This window comes from Vigna unguiculata, chromosome 1 (genome assembly GCF_004118075.2).
Source record: "Vigna unguiculata cultivar IT97K-499-35 chromosome 1, ASM411807v1, whole genome shotgun sequence".
Taxonomy (NCBI): domain Eukaryota; kingdom Viridiplantae; phylum Streptophyta; class Magnoliopsida; order Fabales; family Fabaceae; genus Vigna; species Vigna unguiculata.
Genome location: NC_040279.1, coordinates 39,101,192 through 39,123,411, shown reverse-complemented (window position 1 = coordinate 39,123,411; position 22,220 = coordinate 39,101,192). Strand labels below are relative to the sequence as shown.

General features: G+C 30.0%; 2 protein-coding genes and 1 non-coding gene across 3 annotated transcripts; all 3 read right to left on the bottom strand.

The window, feature by feature from the left end:
• Positions 1–2,681: 2,681 nt before the first annotated feature.
• TRNAK-UUU lies at positions 2,682–2,753 on the bottom strand. The gene has a single exon. It is a non-coding gene; the product is annotated as a tRNA-Lys (tRNA).
• A 4,041-nt stretch (positions 2,754–6,794) lies between these two features.
• Positions 6,795–9,373, bottom strand: LOC114162930 (receptor-like cytoplasmic kinase 176). The gene is made up of 6 exons (XM_028046947.1): positions 9,316–9,373; positions 8,153–8,469; positions 7,809–7,944; positions 7,581–7,723; positions 7,368–7,491; positions 6,795–7,183 (listed from the first exon to the last, which is right to left on the bottom strand). The coding sequence occupies exons 1-6, from the start codon at positions 9,371–9,373 to the stop codon at positions 6,795–6,797; spliced, it is 1,167 nt and encodes a 388-aa protein (XP_027902748.1).
• Positions 9,374–13,070: 3,697 nt separating this feature from the next.
• Positions 13,071–20,682, bottom strand: LOC114175096 (pyridoxal kinase). Its single transcript, XM_028059858.1, has 13 exons — positions 20,531–20,682; positions 20,316–20,418; positions 19,880–19,973; positions 19,615–19,719; positions 19,042–19,125; positions 18,488–18,561; positions 18,150–18,214; positions 16,626–16,689; positions 15,716–15,781; positions 14,949–15,005; positions 14,188–14,232; positions 13,565–13,618; positions 13,071–13,353 (listed from the first exon to the last, which is right to left on the bottom strand). Exons 1-13 carry the CDS (start codon positions 20,647–20,649, stop codon positions 13,213–13,215), a joined length of 1,071 nt encoding a protein of 356 aa, XP_027915659.1. The 5' UTR covers positions 20,650–20,682; the 3' UTR covers positions 13,071–13,212.
• Between the last annotated feature and the right edge of the window lie 1,538 nt (positions 20,683–22,220).

The window sequence follows — 22,220 nt, the reverse complement described above, 5'->3', positions numbered from 1 at the left end:
GTTTAATTAAATCTTCAATATCTAGTAAGATAAGATATTTTTAACTCATTTTTTTTAGTTGTTGAGTAATTAAAAGTTTTTATATTTTTTATTTGAATCTTAATGTTAATACAATGACATTGGGATGTCCGATATTACCTTCCTATTATTATTAATGAGATTGTTATTCTTATCTAACATAATTATTGTTATTTAATGTATTTTTAATGAAAATAATAAAGGTTATTTATTTTTTTAAACAATTATAATATTATTTTATATTAATAAAAAATTACATATTTTAATATATAAAGATAAGTAAGTATGATAACAAAATAAAATAATAATTAATCACTCACTTAAATAAAAATTAAACATAAAAATGTAAGTATTAATAAAAAATTAACTACAAAGAACTACATGAGAGTTTTCAAAATTAATTAAATAAAAAATTATTAACATGTATAATTGATTTAATTAATAAAAATATATAAGCTGTTTCCGGTATGAGGTCCCATCATGTTTTTAGGTGTATTTTTCAAAATATAAACTTTTCCTATTAAGAGAATTAGTTACAAAATGAAAATAAATTATTTATAGAAAATATAAATCGTTTAAAAATATTAATTGTTAATAATAATGATAAAAATTTAAAAATTGAATATAAGAATAAGCTAATAATATATACAATTTTTTTCATCGCTCCTTTTTTTCCAAAACTTTTCTGCATATCATTGCAAATTCTCAAAAATTAATTAAATCAAATATATACAATACTAAAAAATCATCCAAAATATTCTCCTTATATCCACACAAATAATAAGTAAGTGGATGACATGGAGCTTTTTCATTGGAGGGTGGAACACATGGTCTCGGAAGTGTGTTAGTGCCTCAAAGTGTGATACAGTTTGCACTCTGTACTACATCAGAATCCTCGTCATCTCCTTGAGTTCAGTACTGTACCAACTTTTTAAATGAATAATAATATTTAGTTTAATTATTAATTTGGTTTTTAAATTTATTAAATTTATCCATTTTAGTTTTTACTTATTATTAATTAATCTTTATTTTGTGTTAAATTAATTTACATTTTTCTATGTTATATTTGTATAAATAGTGTTAATATTGTCTATAAATATCATGTATCGCTGTGAATATTACTATTTTTACTTTTATAGATATCTTTTTTTTTCAAGTTTACCTTTTTTTTTAAGATAAAAAACAATAAAAATTACACATCTTCAATTAGAGTGTAAAATAGAATAAGTTTACTTTTTATTATTTTTTTAGATGATTTTACTCTTTGAGTCGCATATGGATTGTAAAGGAGGTGCATGTGACTCGATAAAATGTTCTAACATGAATCTATATTGCTATGTGATAATAGTGATATGTTTAAATTTTTAATTAGGATTTTATTTGTTTAGTTAGGTCATTATGTGAGAATTAGAGTAAGAAACATTTGTAAAATTAGGGATTGTTTAACTATGATAAAGAAAGTTAATTGTAGTCTTTGCACGTTTGATTTGTATGGTATAAATTAACTGTTTGTATCTTTGTGAATTGAATGTTGAATTTGTGCATAACATTGGTTGAATTGATATATTTGAGGAGTAATTGATAAATAAGTAAGCATCTGTTTAAATTGTTGAATTGACCTCTAAGTTGTGAAAACTTTGATTTGATATATGGAGTGACATCCTTGGTTTTTAGCGAGTAATTTTGATTAAATTGACATTATTTTTTAGTTAGAGGATAAAAACATTCATTAAAGTCTATGAACCTTTTTTATGCAAAAATTTGAGTTTGCTTTATGCAAACTTGCTAATCAAGCCCATTTTCCACGAGTGTTATATTTGACTTTGGCAAAAAGTTAGGGATGTATGCTCTCTTGCTTACTTGATGAGCAGACTCTTGTTGAGCGAAAGTCAAACTTGAGTTTTGTAGAGAGGTAATAGAGTACGTTTTATTTTTCATGCTCGACTCGTTGTGTGACCCATTTAATCGTTGAGTGAGAGTCTTCCAAAGGTAACTTTCTAAGCGAGTAACAAGACATGTTGAGCAAGTTTGTCGGTTTTCATATAAATTTTGAAGAACATCTTACAGAATTTTTTTCTATAAAAGAGTGATATTATTGAAAGTGTGGAAGTGGATGAATGAGATGAAAATATTTATTTAATAAATATTGTTATCATTTTGACAAATATACCAAATTGTGTAACTAATAAACAGTCGTAAATTTAAGTTTTGTATAAAAAAGTAAATTTGTGCATCGATGATAAAGATGATATTTAAAAATTTAAAACACTTGATGAAAAAGACAAAAAAAAATGATATGAATTGTTAGTTTTGGAGTTAAAAATTCAACTACTTCATTAGATATTTTTTAAATAATAGAAATATTAAAAGAAATAAAGTACAAAAGAATATAAATAAAATAATCATCGCACATATTAAAAATCAAACGTTATTTAAGTTTTAAAGTTACTAAAATGTATCAAACAATTTCATATATGCATGTACGTTATAAGCATTTAATATCATAATAGTAATTTTGACCTATTATAAATTCAAAATTTGCGGTGAACGTGGATCAAACACGTATCCGCGCAACCAAAAATATATGAAAACCATATATATATGTAACGATAAGTTTAACTAAATATAATACAAAAATCTGAAAATAAAAATTTTCCTATTTTCGCCGTCTGTGGGGATCGAACCCACGACCACGTGGTTAAAAGCCACGCGCTCTACCACTGAGCTAAGACGACACACATAATATTATTTTTTATATTTATATAACTCTGTTATGTGCATTTTTCTTATGTTTTAACTTGTGAAACTTGCTATTTAGTGATGGATTATGATTGAAGTTCGAGTATTATATTTTCTATTGTTTTAAACAATAAAAATTAAATCACTGACATAAAAAAAGTGGAGTTTTGTTTTTTTTATCTTATTCATTAACATAATAATTGTTAAATTTAATTAGTATTTTAGTTTTAATATTTGTGGGTTAATTTAATATGATTTTTTTTCTTAATTCATTTTTTATTTTATTAAAAGGTTTGATTTAGTTATTTTCATTAAATGACCTGCAATTAAAGGTGGAGGTTGAAAATAATTCGAACCTATTTCGACCAAGTTCCAAGATTATAAAATGAAAGCTTCCACAATAATTCATTATACTTTGGATAATAATTCATTATACTTTAGATAATAATATTTTAATCTATTACTTTAATTATTATTAAAGTATTTATTTTGAAATTTTTTAATAATATAATATGATAATTTAATGAAAAAGTGATGAGTTAAAAATAATAAAAAAAAATTAAAATATCATTATCCTTATACTTATATACTAAGTTCGTTCTTCCAATAGCCTAAAAATTTGTCAAAGTAAAGAAAACAAGAAAAACCACTTTTCAAAATGAACGAAGTGAGATACATAGAGACTAACTATGTCAATTCAAGTATTCTTTTGATACAAAGCTCTTAAATCACTAAAGTTTTGGATACATGTCATATTAGTAGGGTCAATTCAGTACTGATAGTTAGTAAATGACTGAAAAACTAATAAAATAAACACATGTCAGAAATTTAGATAAAGATATTTAAATAATATTCTTATCGATTTGTTTTATTATAATGATAGTAGATGTCACTTCTTTAAGTAAAATATTAAATTAACATAATAATTTCAACCAATACAAATTCAAAATTAACATATATTCTGTACTAATAGAAATGTTACAAAATTCCTTTTTTTTTTCTTTAATTTGAAGATAAGTTATATATATATATTTAAATGTCAATAATAGGTTATCCAGTACAATAAGATGCTTTTCCTATTATTATTATTATTATTATTATTTAAATCAGTTACATCATAGTATTTGGTGATATTATAGCATTTGAATTGAATTAATGTCAAAATTAATTTGATAAACTCGAGTTCAGGTGTGGAATGACTTATTATATTTTTGTGAAGAAAAAACCTCTTGAACCAAAATGTTTTGACTGTATTATTTAAGGGGACCTTCAATATAATTTAATTAAAAATATATTTAATAAAGTTTTGTTTAATTTTGATACTGGGAAATTTCAGGTCTAATCATTTATGAGGTTAATCTCCAAGAGGATAATAAATTGAAAGATTGGTAATACATACTAATTTAATTTGATGGCTTAATAAAATAGTAAATTTATCTCTATATATGATCCTATTTTCCAATGAATGAAAAAAAAACATAAAAATTATGAAATTAACTTCGCCACACAATGACAATCTGAAACCTACATTCGAATTAATAAACTTTTAAATTTTCTGCAACTTCTTATTTATTTTAAAAATTTAAATATTTTACACTTTCAAGATATTAGACATACACTTGTTAAGAAAAGTTGTTGCAGTGATAAAAAAATATATAAAAGAACACAATTTTAAATTGTGGTAATTGATCTCAAAATATGGGGGCAAAACTGTAATACCATTCACTATAACTCTCTTTTTTGTCGATAGCTATCAATCAAGTCAAGTTCACATGTCTTGCTTTTGAACACTCTTAAAAGAGAAGTTTAAGGAATATTCCTCCTATCTACATGTCAGAAAAAAAGTATTCAGCGGATATGATTACTTTTTCGAAAAATCTTATATGTATGTTTTTCAATTATTCAACATATTTTTAACACTTAACAGAAAAAAAAATATTTTAAATAAAAAAATTATTTTATTAGTATATTGGATAGACATTGAATAAAAGATTTTTGATATTTTTTTCTCCATCTCTCTTGTTAATATTATTCCCCGCATTGTCTTCTTTGTCATATTTTTTTTCTTTTCTTTCATTCACACATAATAATACCAAAAATGAAAAAAAAAAATCAAGCACAAAATTTTCATTATATTTTAATCGTTAGAAACATATCCTCACGTCGCATATATTTTTACATTTTTTTACGATAATAGAAAAATAGTTTAATTATTTTTTATCTAACTATTATTAAAATAAAAAATTATTATCATAATTTGTTATATATATATTTATTTATTTATTTTGTGTTTTGAAGAAGATATTAATTTATTCTATTTAGAAAAATACTATTTTATGAATTTAGCATATTTGATTCAATTACATGTAGTCAATAATAAGGATGATCCCTGTCATCATTTCAGGAAATAATGCACTGTAAAAATTTCTTGAGACCGTGACTTTAGTATTCCCAAAATTCAAACTCAACACAACACTGAATCACAGATAATTGACACTAGTCTCACATCAAGTGATAGATATTTAAATTAATCATGTAAAGTTAGGGCTTAAAAGAGCATTTTAAGAACATTATTTATATAATAAGGGTTCAAATTGAAGCATATAGAGGTTATTTTCTTGAACATGTAATAATGTGGAATTGAAGCATTGAAGGAGATTCTGGGAATCTTACTATTCAACAGTCAAATGTACAAAGTTGATTCAAAAGGGGCATGCATGCGAGTGAAGGAGCCACATTCTGACCCAGTTTGGTCCAATTCATGTGGAATTAAATTAAAACGGTTCTAAAATTGGACTAATTATTATTTACTTAAAGTTGTAACATGAATTATAATGTGACGTTATGAAGGTTGGTCCATAGTCAAATGTTGAAGGCATCGGCGTTCATGACGATGCTCCTCGATCTTTCAAGAATGAAAAATATGTTGATATTTCACGTGTGAATTTATAATAACGAAGGAGTGAGTGTAAATCTTATTTTATAATTTAATTTTGTGAATTAAATTTAAAATTTACTTTTTAAATGATATTTTAATATGAGATAAGATTATTTTAACAAAATTTATCATTTAATTTAATAGATTTATTGTTTTACTATTGCACCAACTACTATATATAAGTAGATTTGACTTGAATTCAGTTGGTCCAACACGATCTAGTCCGATTTGGTTCAATCTTCAATCTGGTTCAACCTTCGGGCCGACCTGGGGTGACATAGTTTGTTCTTCGTTTCGGGTTGGATTGGCTCTACCTTCGGCTCGACTCGACTTGAATCGGTTTGACTTTCGATCCGATCTGACCTAACTTGTCCTTTGACCCAACCATCCAAGCCTAATCTTCTATTCAACTTCGACTGACTCGACATTTAGCCTGACTCGACCTTTGATCTGAATCGACTCATCTCGATCTTTTGCTTGACTTAACTTTTTAGACATGTAGCGTTCTTTTTCTAACCAATAAACAATTTTTCGACTTTGAGAATTTTAATTTCTTTCTTTTTTGAGTGAATTTTAAATTGTACTATTTTAGTTATTTGAAATCTCTTCTTAAAAATTTTCAATTTCAATTTTCTTTTAATTTCTTCGTCAAAACTTATGAAAAAAATTTTCAAATTCTCCGGATAAATGAATTTGGATAATTAAAAATATTTTAAAGTCATGGATAATTAAAAATATTTTACATATTTATATATTTTAAAAAAAAGTAAATGATATAGGAGCATTGGAAGCAGTGGAAATAGAGCATAACGATGCACATAATTCTCAAGGTAATTCTTCAATTCGGTAGGAGTTTCCAAACATGGTACCAGAACTATGCAATTCTCATTCAAATTTTGCCACATGTTCCAAGAAAGATAGTTGAGGCGTGGGAGAAAAGAAAAATGTGAGAATGGAAGATAACTAAATTCTCTTACTAATATAAAGAAATAAAAATCTGTACAAGTAACAAGCATGCATGCTTTCATTTCATGCTACACAAAGTGCCATCTCTCTATATATATTATTCGAAAACAACGCAAATCATAAAGTTGGTCTCCTATGTACGAAGAGGAGAAGGAGACAAGCTAGAAATAGGAGTGCCACCGCTGCTTGAGCTATGACCATTTATTTGTGTGTCATTGGAATCCTGAAGATGTTCCAATGATCTCACCACACCACCCATGTTTGGTCTAAGTTTTGGATCTGTGGAGAGGCATTGAATTGCAAGGTGAGCTATTCTCTTTGCTTCTCGCTTTGAGTATTGCCCTTCTATACGTGCGTCCATCACTTGGGAGATCTTGTGTTTGTTTATCAGAAGTGGTTTCGCCCATTCAACTAGATTATGTTCCCCACTTGGCCTGTTGTTGTCCAATGCACGTTTTCCTGACATAAGTTCCAGAAGAACAACCCCAAAACTGTATATGTCACTCCTTTTCGTTAGATGACCTTCAAAACATACACAATTCGAAGAAGGTTAACATAAAGGATCATCTTTTCCTAGAAATAAAGGTGATTTAGTAGTAAAGTTGAAAACTTTCTTTACTAACATTCGAAAGTTACAAGGTTCTCCGATAAAACATAAATCTTTTCCTAAAAATGTTTGTGTAGAAACTTTTTCACCCATATTTACCTGTGGCAATGTACTCAGGAGCAGCGTAGCCAAAGGTGCCCATCACTCTTGTAGAAACATGACTCTTGTCACCTTCTGGTCCATTTTTTGCCAATCCAAAATCAGAGAGTTTTGCATTATAATTCTGTCATTCACGAAAACCAATTTTAGAAAGCCAGGGCTAAGTAATAAACCTATCTCTTACTCTTGTATGATCAATGTGATTTCACTTACAGAATCAAGTAAGATATTAGAAGTTTTGAAGTCCCTGAATATTACATCTACTTCATCACTGTGAAGAAATGCAAGGCCTTTGGCAGCATCAAGAGCAATCTTCATACGGATGTTCCAAGAGAGCGGTTCAATGTAAGAGGCCCCTGATCCACAAACATCGGTAGACATGAGATTTTGAGGAGCTTAAGGTCCTAACAAGTAAGAAAAGCAACTCAAAAAGAAGCTTACTCCTAAACAAGTGATTATCCAAGCTACCTTTGGCCACAAATTCATACACTAGAATCCGGTGATCATCCTCCAATGAATAACCAATTAGCTTCACAAGATTAGGATGACTGAGCTGCCCCAGGTAGTTGATTTCTGTCTGCATAATACAGGCTAATCAGTTACAATATTCACAAAAAGACTAATGTTAAGAACACATCTCTGACACTCTTTTGGACACACTTTTCATTCTTGATTGAAATTTATTACAAATTACTTCTGATTAATTGAGCATCACTAAAACTCCTCACCATTGTTGAATGTTCTAAATTGTGAAAGGAAATGCGAAGTGAAAGTGAGACACTCACCAACCATTCAATGTGTCCCTGGTTGCTTTCTTGGTTAAGCCTCTTGACAGCAATGACCATTCCTGTGCCTGCTTTAGTCGGGGCAAGTGTCTGCTCATCAATCCACCCTTTGAACACACTACCAAACCCACCTTCACCTACCATACTATCTGGACGAAAGTTCCTTGTAGCAGTTCTTAGCTCATTGAATGCAAAATCCTTCAAATTGCTGGCTTCCAATATCTCAACCTCATTCTGAGGAGTTAGAAGCATAGATGAAGAGAACACCGTCACACTTAGATCATTCTCTTCTTTGCCACCATCTTTTGAATTCAAACCTGCTCATGTCAGAACAGAACATCATTCACTCAAGACAAGCACTCTACTAACTTCTACTTTCTGCTTCATTCAGAAAACCACATAAGTCAAAGGGGTACATAAACAGTTTTTCTACCATTCATGTCTGTAATGTTATCACTGCAATTACATTCATACTTCTCTCATACACAGTTCCCCTTTTTAAGGATAAGAAAATGTTGTTTGACATTATAATAGTCTTATGTAACACGGCATGAAACGAAAAATCTTGCATACCAAAAACAACTTAAAAAACAAACATGGAATAATCTATATTGTCAAAATTTTCTGTCTTTCTTCTATACTTTAAACTTCTAAAACCAATGGTTGAAGAGATCATATCTCTGAGTTCTCTTGTGAACTGCATAAATCACACCCGTCTTTATTTTGTTGCATCTTAAACTTGTAATTTTGAACTGAATTTAACAATTTTCGGATCCTTAGTTCCTTTAAATGTGCAGAGGATCCAAGTTCACTGCAAATAAAAGAAAGCAATTCCAACCAATAAAAAAATCTCATTTGATATCAGGTGTTTGTATTTTTATTTAATTTCGTTGATCAATCTGTGCCAATTGAATCAAAGTCTTTATATTTTGCTTTGGATGCACACAACTGATCACGTATCGTTCATCCGAAGCAAGTCTTGTACGGTGTTTGAGTCAAACATCGAACACAAACAAGCAGCAAAATTTTATTCACAAAACCACACAAATTTGGAACTTTCAAAACTCCAATCGAAATGGTGTCCAGCATAAGCAAACACAGTTCAGAATCAAGATGTTCAAGTTAAGAAAAAGGAGGTGGGAAGAGCAGAAAAAGAATGATACCATTACGTGGAGGGCTCTCGGCTTTGATCTTTGGAGGAGCACTAAAGAAGCAACCCATGAACACTATTCTAGAGAGAGCTAAAGAAAAAAAAAAGGTACCCTCTTGTATCTTTTTCTTCAGTGTAATCAGCAGCAGCTACAAGTTGAAGTTTTGAATTTGGAGGATAGAAAGAAATGCTTGGAAGAGAAGAAAAGGAGTTGCACGTGTGAAAGGAAGAAAGTTTGGACGTGAAAGATAGCTGTCAGGCATGAACTTGTGTATTATCTGCCGAATTTACAAGGCAATATTGAGTTGGAAAGTTAGTGGTGTGTTGGTGTGAATGATGTTATGTTATGGTTTGTGATGTGGCTGTTTTTCTTGGAAATTTCATGTACTTTATTAGACCATCGAGAAGGATTAATAAGAACAGGGTTGTCGTGGCCGCCACCGTAGGTTACGGCTGGGAGCAAGTTGCAGGATAAAAGGGAAGACTTCATAATTGCTTTGCTTTGACTTCCTCCTCTCACTCTTATTATGGATGTGTTGCTTAGTTTAGGAAAGTTAATGAAAAGAGAAGAAGAGAAAATGTCTATGGTCAGATTAATAATTTTGGAATAGGTGTTTTAAAGTTTAACTCAATATCATAAAACTGACTTATTTTGTTAGGATAGATTTTAATTAAATAATGACTTTAATATTATGTTAAAAATGAGTTTAAAACTCAACTTCATGAAATTGACCTATAAAATAAAATTTGTAATTCACTTTATTTATATATATATATATATATATATATATATATATATATATATATATATATATATATATATTAATTATGAAATTGTTTTATTTTTATTTGATACGAGAACTCTAACAAGTTTAGAAATGAAGATTAAAATTAATTTATATAAGTTTTTTTTTCTCTTAACCTTTAAAAAAATGATGGAAATATCAATTTTAAAAGAGAGAGTGTTATCTTAGCCGGTATAAAATCGAAACATTATTTTCCAAATAGAAAGAAACAAATGGATAATATGAATATTGTAAATGAGAAATGAAAATCAAAGTGCTTTTGTCTTTCGTTTCTAGAAAAGCTTTCTTCTACCGTGTTTATGTCTAAATCTGAATGGAAGACTTTTTTTGTGGTGCAAGACCCACATAAATCTTTCTCTTTTTGTTGTCGTATATAGTCTCTGCATGTAACAGGGAAAATGGAGAGGAAATTCCTTAGAAAATAAATATAAGTTTAGAAATTTAATTGTAAAAAATGATTCAGGACGTAGTTAAAAATTGTTGACTAGTTTCAGGACATGCAGATTAAGTTAATATAATTTAAATTATTTAAAAATAAATACACGCTTAGACCATTAGATTCGGTATTACTTGTCAAATATCATCAATTCAATAAATACTAACGTACGTTGCGCCTTTTATTTATTTATTTATCATAATATAAAAGAGCGCTAGAATGCCTTGACTAGCCTATTTTTGGCACTAAAATATGAGGGGAGAGAAAGATTTATTTTGGACGACACTGTGTTTTTAATTAAAGTAGTTAAATAAAGGCACGTAACCAAACTTTATCTGGTCCGTTATTCTATGTAAAGAATTTGAAGTCAAACAGAAAACATTGTTTTTGTTGCATATTTTTTCTATAAAAATTTCCACTCCAAATAATAATTAAGAAATATACGGGAATATCTCAAAACTTTATCAACCAGATGTTAATGGAGTAGAATAAATACATTTAAACATAGCATTAGAAGTATTCTTACTATTTTGACATTACTTGCGAATAGACTTTTCCGAAACAGAGTTGTAATTTTACGAACTTTCTTATCGAGTATCGCTAACTATCGCTAACTATGCCGTCAAAAGTCGCATTGCCGTGAAACAAAATGATGAGACAAAAAGAAAACATTATCATAACAATACTCTCTTTTTTGGCTGTGTTACTTATCAACCTATCATGATTTAGAGCATGAGATGGAGATTAGGAAAAGAAAGAAAATATTTGTAAATTATTATAATGAGTAAGTTGTTTAGGGCAAACCATTAGTGGGCCTGAACTGGGTCAAACCCATCGGATGAAAATTGTCTCCTTATTTTTATAGCTATGAATGAGTCTATTTGTTGCGCTTCATGAATACTTACTTTCTCAAACTTGGCTTCTCGTGACCACAACGACTAATTGAAGGTAAGGAATGAGAAAAATATATCGTTGGAATGAGGCATTGAAGGATTCTCTTTCTCTGTTTTGTAATTTGTAAACTTTGATTTTCTTTAACATATTTTAAGTATCAATTATCACATTTAAATTATACATATTGAAAAAAATAATTAAATTTAAAAAAGATATATCAAAATAAAACTAATACACACTCTAATGATGAAATTGAGATAACGCAATTATGATAAATCGGTATAATACTTTTAACAATGGAAGCTGAGTCAAAATAGCCACAAAGCGGAGTCAAATCACAGTTTTTCAACCATCTCTTACTCCTCCAATCATGGCTGAACTAGTTGGCTTTTCTTTTGTTTTGAGAAAGTCGTGAGCTTACACTAGTGGACCTGGATTCTCTTTTGAGTTATTTTGCTAATTTAGCACTTACAATGGATGAAGGGAGCGTGCTTCATCTAAATAAAACAAACACAGAAAGAAATTATTTTCCAATATCTAGAAACAAGCACTATAAAAAGTGTGGACGACTGATTAAGACGAGTTATTAAAGATTGAGGTTCCACGTCTTGTTACTCTTCCTAGTAAACTTTTTTATTTAATTTCTCACTAAATTTATTTACATTTAATCTGATATGTAGATGTGTGTGTAAGAGTTCGTACTTATTTCTTTCACATACGTCTGTTTTAAAAGTACACATGAACTGTCAAGGAAGCATGAACACAGGAAGAAAAGTATTCCAAAAACTTGAAGGTAAAACTTTTATTTTGTTCTTCTAAAAATGTTTACAGAGATTTCTTTATACAAATTCAGTGTGTAGTTTTTTTTTTCTTTTTCAAAAACAGGATGAAAGATACTAATGATGCTAGAATGAATATTTAGGCAATCAGAACAGTGTCAGATAACAAAAAACAGAAGATAAGAAAAATATGACACGATAATACCTTTAAAATTCTATTCCTTGTTTGAGTCATTTTCCATTGTGTATCTCCAGGTGTGTGCAAAGTAGATATTAATGCATAAGAGGGGAAAATTGTCACAGACATGATTCCTCCTTCATTGGCGAAAACCACTGGGGAGCTAAATGGATTTTTAATCAGGATGTAAAAAGCTAGATTAAATCATTTTGAAGCACCGCTGTTTTTGGATAATGTCAACAATAGAACCACACAAAATTTCACCATAATTAATGAAAATGGTACATGGGGGAACATACCACCCATATGATAAGACCTCTCAAACATTTTTTTTTTAATTAGAATAATGAAACAACTTATTCTCACTTATAAAACCACAAAGGGACAGGCATCGGAGAATCATCAAGTACACGTAGTCCTCAATCATCTTCTATGGCCAACATACAGAACTATAGTCTGGCATACTCAAAACAATCAACATCCACATGTGATGGAATGATCAATGCATAGAGACAAAGCCAGACATGGTGAATATGGATTCTATATATATATATATATATATATATATATATAATGTGTGTGTCTGTGAATGTGTAATGTCCTAAAAATATGTATAAGAATTTTTAATAGTTAGACTCTATTTCTTTTACTTTCTAATCATCATACTAGTAATTATTAGATTCTAAAACTTTCCCATTTCTAAACTTGATCAATAAAAAACAAATAAATAAACTTTCCTTCTCAATTTATCATAATTCTCTTCATTCTTTAATAATAATACACATTAATACATACATGTCCAAATTAAATCGCAACTTTAGCTGTATATTTCTGCTTTAAAGTTGACTTCTGGGTTGCGAATATCATCCTGGCTTTGAATTAATCTGATCTCTAAACTGGTTGACTGGGAATCATGTCCAGCGTTTTTGTAGTCACTGAGCGTCCTGTGTAGAAGTGCCTGTACATATTGGTGATGCTTGAACGGTTAATTATCCATTAAAAATTGTGGGCTCACTCATCATGTTCTCATGTTGCTCGTAAGAAGTAATATAAATTATTCAAAATATTTTGAATGATAGAAGAACTTTATTAACCCAAAAGTACTAGTAACACAATATCAGAAGTGGAGAAACAATAAGATTAATGACACACATCAAGAAAATAAATACCTGCAAGCTTGACACTGCAAGTTCTGCAGCAATATCAAGGTTGTCTCTGTATTTCTGAAATAAATAAAGATATAAATGAAATTATTAGTAAGATGACACAGGGCTATAAATAGCACACTATAGAGGTGTAGCAGTGTGTAGCGGCTCTTACAGGGTAGTAGCGGACCAAATAGCAGGTGCTATAACGGGTTGATTTCAAAAAATACCTTAGAACAGATACATCAGAGCTTTTCTTCAGTGTTACTTGAGAGATTTTAATTTTCAAAACTATATGTATGTATAAATGCGAAAACGATATAAAAGACTTTAATTTAGAACATGGGGTATTGATAATACCAATCTTGAAAAGCTTGCATTTAACTTTTGCTGGTGTTTACCCGTGTTTTAAAAACACCTATGTCTTTTTGTTGCTAATTATGAATGCTATTGATTTAGAATAATTTTAATCATTGTTGAAAATATACATTAATATAAACTATAAAAAAAATTCAAAATAGCACTTATCCCCCTATACGATATCTCACTACAGTGTTTTTGGAGCCAGCCGCTACGCACCGCATTCCGGGATTTAAAACATTGGTAATATCAAACTATAGTAATAACTCCCAAGTAAAGGTAAATACATTGCTCCAACCAAGAAGAAGTGCAGTCATGAGATCTCCTGTTCCCTACAAGCATAAGAACATAGTTAAGGTTCTATTCACTGAATGTTGAATCTAAAGAGAATTGGATTAAAGAAATTAAGATAATAAATTTATAAGTTGGTCGTTAGAAAAATTTCTTGAATGAATTTCTTTCCTGTTATCTTTTGGGCTTTGGATAAACTTCTTACTGTCTAAGGAGCACCAGGTTAAAGCGATTAAGAGCAATTAAAGTTTGATGTTCTGTTGGACGTGCCTTTTTGAATGAAGAACCATGTGAACAGTCAAACAAGGCTAGTTTGTTAGATGGGTAATGATGATAAAAGGGTGAAATATTTTGTTGGCTAGTTTGAAGAAGTGTTTACATAGTGTTTTACGGTGAAGATGAGCTCTTAATCACTGCACTCTATTTATCCAAGGAGCATATAGCATACTTCAATGAAGATATAGTTTTTCAAGAGGAAATGTCATCATTGTATTTTACCCTATGGAGGCAAGGAAAAATGATAATTGGAGCTCTACATGCTAATGAAGAAGACACATGTAGCTCAGATATATTTATGGAAATAAATTTATACATTCTTTGATAATCCATAGATTCAGATGCAAAATCATTGGATAGATGCAGAAATTAGCTGTGTTCGACTCCAAATAAAAATTTCCCATTCACATAAGAAATATTGTAAAGATCAATATTGGTAAAAACCATATATAAAAGAAAAGTATTTACAGAATATTCATACCGTAAAATAAGCTGGTATTTTTGGAATCACGATCTTAAATTGTCTGGGAGGCTCTCCCTATCAAAGATAATACAAGTTAGGTTGTCACCATGAGAACAGTATGTAGAATAAAATCATCAACGAATTAATCGTTATTGTAATTTAATAATATTTTATTCAATCCAATAACTTGTATGATTATGCATTGACACATATGACATTATTACTTGAATAGTGTATTACTCTCAAAGTAAAATACATAAGTACTTTTAACAGGTCCAATATGCATGTACATTGAGTTTTACTTCATCACATTGTTGCAAGCTGCAATGTCATAAAAATGTGGTTTGTCGATCAATTGTCACCTCTAACCACCATAATATGAACTACCTACTCGTTTGGCTACATAATGGCAACACTCAGCTTCATTTGGTTATAACATGAGGTACTAACTGAACCATGCAGCTAAACTATTCACCATTGTTTAGTTGAACCACTCAGGTCAGTTTGCCTTCCAGAAAACTATGGAATTGTGGAAGACAGATTTTTCAAATCACTGCAAATGCTCAAGCCATAAGCAAACAGATTGTGCAAGATAAATATGAAAATTTAGTAAATTTGATCTCTATAACACCTTGTATTTATCTGAAATAAGAAATAAAAATATGATCACCAACAAAAGCATTATAAGCAGCATTTAGTTCACCTTTTTTTGATGACTGCCAATGAGAAATAAGAAATAAAAATATTACCATCAATAAAAGAATTACAAGCAGCAATTAATTCACCTTTTCTTTTTGATGACTGCCAATGAGAAGAAGATTCCCGTCAATATTTATACTTGTAATTATAACCTGAAGAGCAAGTACGTCAATGATTGAGAATAAAAGAGCCAAGACATCAGATATAGACAATTTCTTGGCATTAAAGAAAACGAACGTTAAGCATAGTAGAGATGGGTTAGTTAGATATAAATAGGAGAAGGATAGTAGAGATGAAAATTTGTTGTTATTGTAAACTGAGCATTGGTTATTTGAGAAAGGAGAAATCCGAAATCCATTGAGAAGGAAAAACCCTTGGAGGAGAGATTTCCCTCCTATTTCTTGTTCTTTCATCCTTAAATCTTTTCTACCTATGGAATATAAAGGAGCGGAAAGAATCAACCTATTGATATTGGAACTCATGATTCTTCCAATGGAATTCATAGCTATAGGCAGGAAGAAGCCTTGTCAAATAGGAAATTTATTTCAAGCCTTTTTTTGATTGTTAATATGATATATAAGGACCTCTAAACAAAGAGTATTCGATAAAAGTCCTCCTTTTGTTTTTCTTTCAATTGTTGGTTTGCAACAAATATGTTCTCCTTAAATAGGACATACTTTCCAACAGAGCCAATTAGTGAATCTTTTCTTTACTATTGGAATCAAAAACATCTGAGAACATCTTAAAAGTTAAATGAGAAATCAATTTGCATAACATAGAAAAAGTATAAAACATTTGTGACTAATAGGTTAAAACTCAAAACAGATCTTCTTCGTTATTAAGACAACAGCAAAAGCAATGAACAGGTCGCCCGCATTGATCAAAACAGAAAAGTCTTGACCTCTACAACAAGCCTATGTTGAAAGGAGAAAGTTTACATCAATAGGTTATCCCAAAAAGAAGGGCGTTTTTCAACATACTATAATAGAAGCAAACCTTTGAAGGCCCAGCCGCATGGAGAAGTCTACAGGCCTCCCGACCTTGTGCTTCAGACTGAATCCTATAAGTAGGAAATTTGAGTACTTAGAAGGCAAAACAGATACAATGTGGAGAAGCTCAAATAGAATGCATATGAACTAGACAGATAAAGAAAAATAAAAAACAACTAAAAAACCACAAACTACCTCTGGTTGATGAAAATATGTTAATCACTCAGCAAATAAATAACAAGATAATCTGCAGGTGGGTGTTGGATCTAAACCCAATCATTTCCATGAATGGCAAACTACAAATATATTTCCAATAATGCTAGCATGCTTTGGTTCATGCCAAAGCAATAACACACACCGGACATTCCTAAAAACTAGGTTTAATTACCTTTTTGATCCTATTATTTATTTATGTTCTTCAATTTGGTCCCTCTATTAATAAAAGGTTTAATCAAGTCTTTCACTTTTAAAAATGCAACAGTGTAACCCTTTAAAAATTCAACTAAATCTCTCAATTTTTAAAAATGCAACAATGTGACTCTTTTGTTGGTTGAAAATTGAAATTATCATCATTCGATTTATAAACTATCACTATGCACTGGTTATTAATTGTACGTCTTAAAATATTATTAAACATTTTATTAACAGTGGGATCAAATTGAATAAAATAAATTATGAGACTAAAAAAGTAATTAAGACTTAAAGCTACCAAGATTTTTACCTCAATAGAGGCATATCCATACCCCGCACAAACAAAATGCATCAATATGTATGAGAAAAACCCATGGATAATAATAATGAGGCCAACTCCCCGCTTTCCCCCTAACTATAAAGGTTTTATTATCCTTTTAGTTCCAATATTTATTTATTTTATTCAATTTGGTCTCACTATGAATAAAATATTCAATCAAATCCCTCACTTAAAAAAAGGTAACAATGTGACTACTTTCCATCCAATTAGCAGTAAATACGTTAAAAGATAAATGTTGACAGTTTTAATTCATGCATTCATAAAATTTATAACCAACAACCAACGAATAGCGAAAATTTATAATATTAACATTGTCAATTCCAATACATGAAAGAGTCACATTGTTGCATTTTTAACAAATTGAGAGACTTGATTAAACCTTGAAAGGGATACATAGTTGCATTTTGAAAATCGAGGAACCAAATTGAACAAAATAAATAAATATTAGAATCAAAAAGGTATCTAATTATAAAGAAAAAATAGAGGAAACGAACATTTGTAACTCAAAATGAATCCTTCTCAAGAAGCAAATCAATAGTAGTATCGATATCATACAGCCCCATATGAACACCAAATAACTTCATTCTGAGTTTTTGTCCATAACTTAATCTCAAAAACATCAATCTTTTACTCCCAAAACTTAGTCAAGAGCTTTTTGTATTGAACAGAAAAAGAAACCAAATCGGTGTGCTATCATCTATACACCAGGGAAAGAAAACCAAAAAAAAGGAATGACTAGAACAGAAAAAAATTATGCAATATTAATTCTTATATAAATACCTGAAACCTGTCAGTAGTTCTGCCTCAAACTGGTTGGGAGTCAACATTGAAGCCACCGGAACAACCTGCCAAAATATGTGTTACTCAGATGCTAAAACTAGGAATATACTTTTCAAATTAAAAATGGGATACATGAAAGGGAAGTATGTCTGTATCATCCAATAAAAATAGGAACCTGTTAACTAAGTAATTATATAATTTAAAACTATAAGTGAAGGAATACAATAGTTCAATTGAATAAGTTTATGTATTTCTAGTTTGTTATACTGTATATGACTACATAGTATAAATTATTTTTACTTCACACCTGCAGAAATATCTTTATAGAACAGTCATACCTTCTCACGATAGACTGATACAAGCTCTTGGGGAACATAAAGCTTTCCTTCATCACCCATCACTGGATCACATACTGACAAGGAAGTACAACTTTATTAAATGCAGATGTACATATATACATATTCTCTAAAAAGAAATAAAAAGTAAAATAAATGCTTAAGGTTCAAGTGCCCAACACCAAAAAAGGAAAAACATTGAAATCATATTCCCTATGCTTCAATTACACTTAAAAATCATTGACAAAACAACATTGTCCATATGGAACACAAACTTTAGTTGAGACTTAAAAAAGCATATTCCCTGTTGGCCACAGCAGGATGTAAGTTTTCTCTTCAATCTCTCCATGTATGTCTAAAGACTTAAATTATGTTTTTTCTTGGTCCTTCTAGTAATATCTAATTATTCATAAAGGCTAGGTCAATATAACATGGCCTGAAGTTAAAAGTAAAGCTGAAAATGATAAAAGAAATCAAAACATTGTACAAGGCCAGATATGATGATCAGCGAAACTTTATCTGAATATCAAACAATCCCATATCTTCAATATTCTCACCATAGATAAGCTCTGGGTTTATTGACCGAAGTTTGTTGACGACTTGCAATACAGTGTTTAGAAAAGACTCTGAACCAATATAACCTGAAATTGAAATAGGGAACAGAATAAAATTGCATCAAATTGACAGGATAGTGATTAAAGACAACTGAAAATATTGTAGTTGTTCACAAAAGTATATCATAGATATCATAACAATTAGAATTTTTAAAAGAGGAAAGATTGCAGAATGACTCAACAATAATACAGAATAACGATTTTGAAAGAGAGAAACTTGTCAACAAAAAAACAGAAGAATAAATTAACAAGAACACAAGAATTCAGTGATACAAAAGAATACAACACTTAATGGATACTCAATGAATAATTTAATATACTTTGAATGAGAAAAATTGAAGCATTTCAGCAAGAGCAACAAAATGTTGAAGAAACACATCGTCTAAGAAGTATAGACTGCTGCATATTGTGGCAAAACTTGAATCAGCGGTCTGCTTTACCTACTTAATATAGCGTTCATGAGGTAAATGACATACAGTTCACAATCTAAAGTACAAAGGGCAATATTTATAGTACCTGTTAACAAGTGAGTATAGAACAATAACTCATTTCCTTCAAGGCCTTCTATTAGTTCCCAGAGTTCTTGTCCATTCAAGACCTGCCCCTTAAACGTCGGATATCCTGCATTATAATCCTCAAATGTATCAAACCATAACTGCAGTATTACTTTGACAAGTATAGCGTATCACACCTAAACTTGTTCAAATTGACAAATGGCATCACACCATATATCAGGCCTCGGTCTTGAGAGACTAAAACAAAAATCAAAGACTCGGCTTGCCTGTATGATTAGAAAACTGCACGGAGTTAATTGGATCCACATCGTAGCCCAGTAGTTGCAGAGGGAAGACAGCCGATTTATTGCCAACATACCCCTAAGAATGATAAACAAGCAGCCACGATGTCAAGGTAAGTACTTAGCAAGCTGCATTGAACTGACAATGACATTCAATTCATTATTAATACCAATTACCAAAGGCATAGTTGCATCGAATTTTACTACCAATGAGAAGAAACCAAGAATTCCATTTTTCTCAATCCAAAACATCATGCATGTTAAGATACACCAACCTTATAAGAACAGCTGAATGCAATGATTTCACTATAGGCAACAATACAGGCTAATATTCTTCATTCTACAAACAGTCGGTGACATCATCAACGAACATTAAATGTATTAAAGAAGCAATCGAGGAGTAACCGCTGAAGAGAAAAACCTGAACGGTGTGAGATTGAATGCTGAGAACTCGACCGGTGTCGGAGGGAAGAGCAAGGGAGAGGATTGGAGGCGCCATGTAGGAATTCGTGGAGTTTCTTGCCCTTGAAATTGAGAGAGAAGAAAATGGAAATCGGTCAAAGAAGATGAAAATCGGAATGGAAAGCGAGTGCGGCGAGGTTGAGAAAGTTGAGAGTTGTGTCAGAGTAATTTTACCAGAAAATGCGAGTTTCTCGGGAAAATCTGAAGTTGGATTGGTGTGAGAGCAGCGAAGGCTTTAACAGCATGGAGCAGTGTTCAACGCTAAGCCAGCCAACTCCTCCGTCCACATTCATTCGTTCATTCTTTCATATTATAATCGAATATTATGAAATTAAAAATCAAATAGACGACTACGATGATACTTTTTATATATTATTTTTGTATTACCAAAGTGCCTCCTCACCAAAACGGAGAGATTCCACATTTTCTCACGTAACCAAATACTCTAATCTACTATAGGGCTTGTTTTTAAATGAAAATACTATAATTTTGGTTAAATAAAAGTGACAAAATTGTAGAATCCAATTCAACCCACATGTTAGAAAAATAGTACAAGTTAGGTTTAAATTGCTCTGAGAGTAAGTTTCATTTCAGCTTAACTTTACTTTAATTGGATTATTACTTGAGTTAGGTTTGCTTATAACACAGTTTTCACCAAAATTAACAAAATAATTGCAGCCTGCAAAATAAATAAAAAATAAAGTGTTAAAATGTAACTGATTAATAAGTTCATCAAAATAATTAAAATACATTTGAAATAATTAGCACCGATGAGTTCTCACGATCACAAATAACTCTTAATTCAGTCTCTTATCTCACAAAAGCCATCAACTAAAAAATATATATCGAATTAAAATTATTTCAAAATGAAAAGCTACCTGCACTTTTTTAGATATCTTTTAAAAATAAGATCGTAACGAAGTTTCACTCTTTAAACAAATAATAAAATATTGAATGAGTTGGAACACTATTAAGTTTGACAAATTAAAAGAAAAAGATAAAAGATGTAATTGATGTTTGTGTATTTCGTTGAAAGGTAAAAGAAATAACAACTAAACACTTAATTTTAGTTTTAATGTTAAAAAATAAAATAAATCGATATCTCTTAAAAAAAGTTTGTAACTAAATTCACTTTGATGAAAATATTTTACGGGATTTAATCATGTTTCTAGAAGAAAAAAAATTTTATCTCTTCTCCTTTTCTTTATATTTTTCCTATTTTCTTGTCTTGTTTCTTTTACCTTATTTTTCTTCTTCAATGTCTCCTGAACTTTTTTTATTTCTTAAAAATAAAAATATGGAATAATTATATTTAAGTTTGAAAGTTCCTTTTTGAGTTTAATTATAAATATTTCTAAAACTTGAGATTTTGTTTCACACGTAATAGAAAACGGACACTGACCAAAACATGGCAAACAATCTGTGGTAGGTGGAAAGTACTACTTCCCAATTCAGATTTGGATCATTATCATGTAGAAACTTGATTGAATAAAAGACTTTGGGTGCAGTACGTGAAATGCATTTGAATAAAAAAAAAGTCAATTAACTAATTATTTTATTATTTTTATCCAAAAACAGAGTTCAATCAACACTTTTTCTCCTAAACTAAATTAAAATATATATTTTAAGTTCACTGTAATACATTTATTGAATAAAAATGTTACGAACAATTATATAATTCTAAACAAACTCTACTAAACCCTCTAACATTAATGATTAGGACTGTGTATGGTTTATTTTGAAAAGAAAAAAAACAAATTGCTTTATAATATGCCAAATCAATTAGCCCACGCATTTTTACGAAAGTGGTTCATTTTTTTTCTTGCTTTGATTTGATTGGCCTATCTATTACCAATTCTTATGT

What these genes read in the sequence shown, in the direction of transcription:
- LOC114162930 (XM_028046947.1), bottom strand. Translation starts at nt 9,373, where the DNA reads ATGGGTTGCTTCTTTAGTGCTCCTCCAAAGATCAAAGCCGAGAGCCCT. An exon ending in CGAGAGCCCTCCACGTAATG is followed by an intron (nt 8,470 to 9,315) that starts GTATCATTCTTT and finishes TGACATGAGCAG; the next exon opens with GTTTGAATTCAAAAGATGGT. An exon ending in TCCTGAGTACATTGCCACAG is followed by an intron (nt 7,184 to 7,367) that starts GTAAATATGGGT and finishes TATGTTTTGAAG; the next exon opens with GTCATCTAACGAAAAGGAGT.
- LOC114175096 (XM_028059858.1), bottom strand. Translation starts at nt 20,649, where the DNA reads ATGAATGTGGACGGAGGAGTTGGCTGGCTTAGCGTTGAACACTGCTCC. An exon ending in TATCAGTCTATCGTGAGAAG is followed by an intron (nt 18,215 to 18,487) that starts GTATGACTGTTC and finishes ATATTTTGGCAG; the next exon opens with GTTGTTCCGGTGGCTTCAAT. An exon ending in TTGCAGTGTCAAGCTTGCAG is followed by an intron (nt 13,354 to 13,564) that starts GTATTTATTTTC and finishes CAATATGTACAG; the next exon opens with GCACTTCTACACAGGACGCT.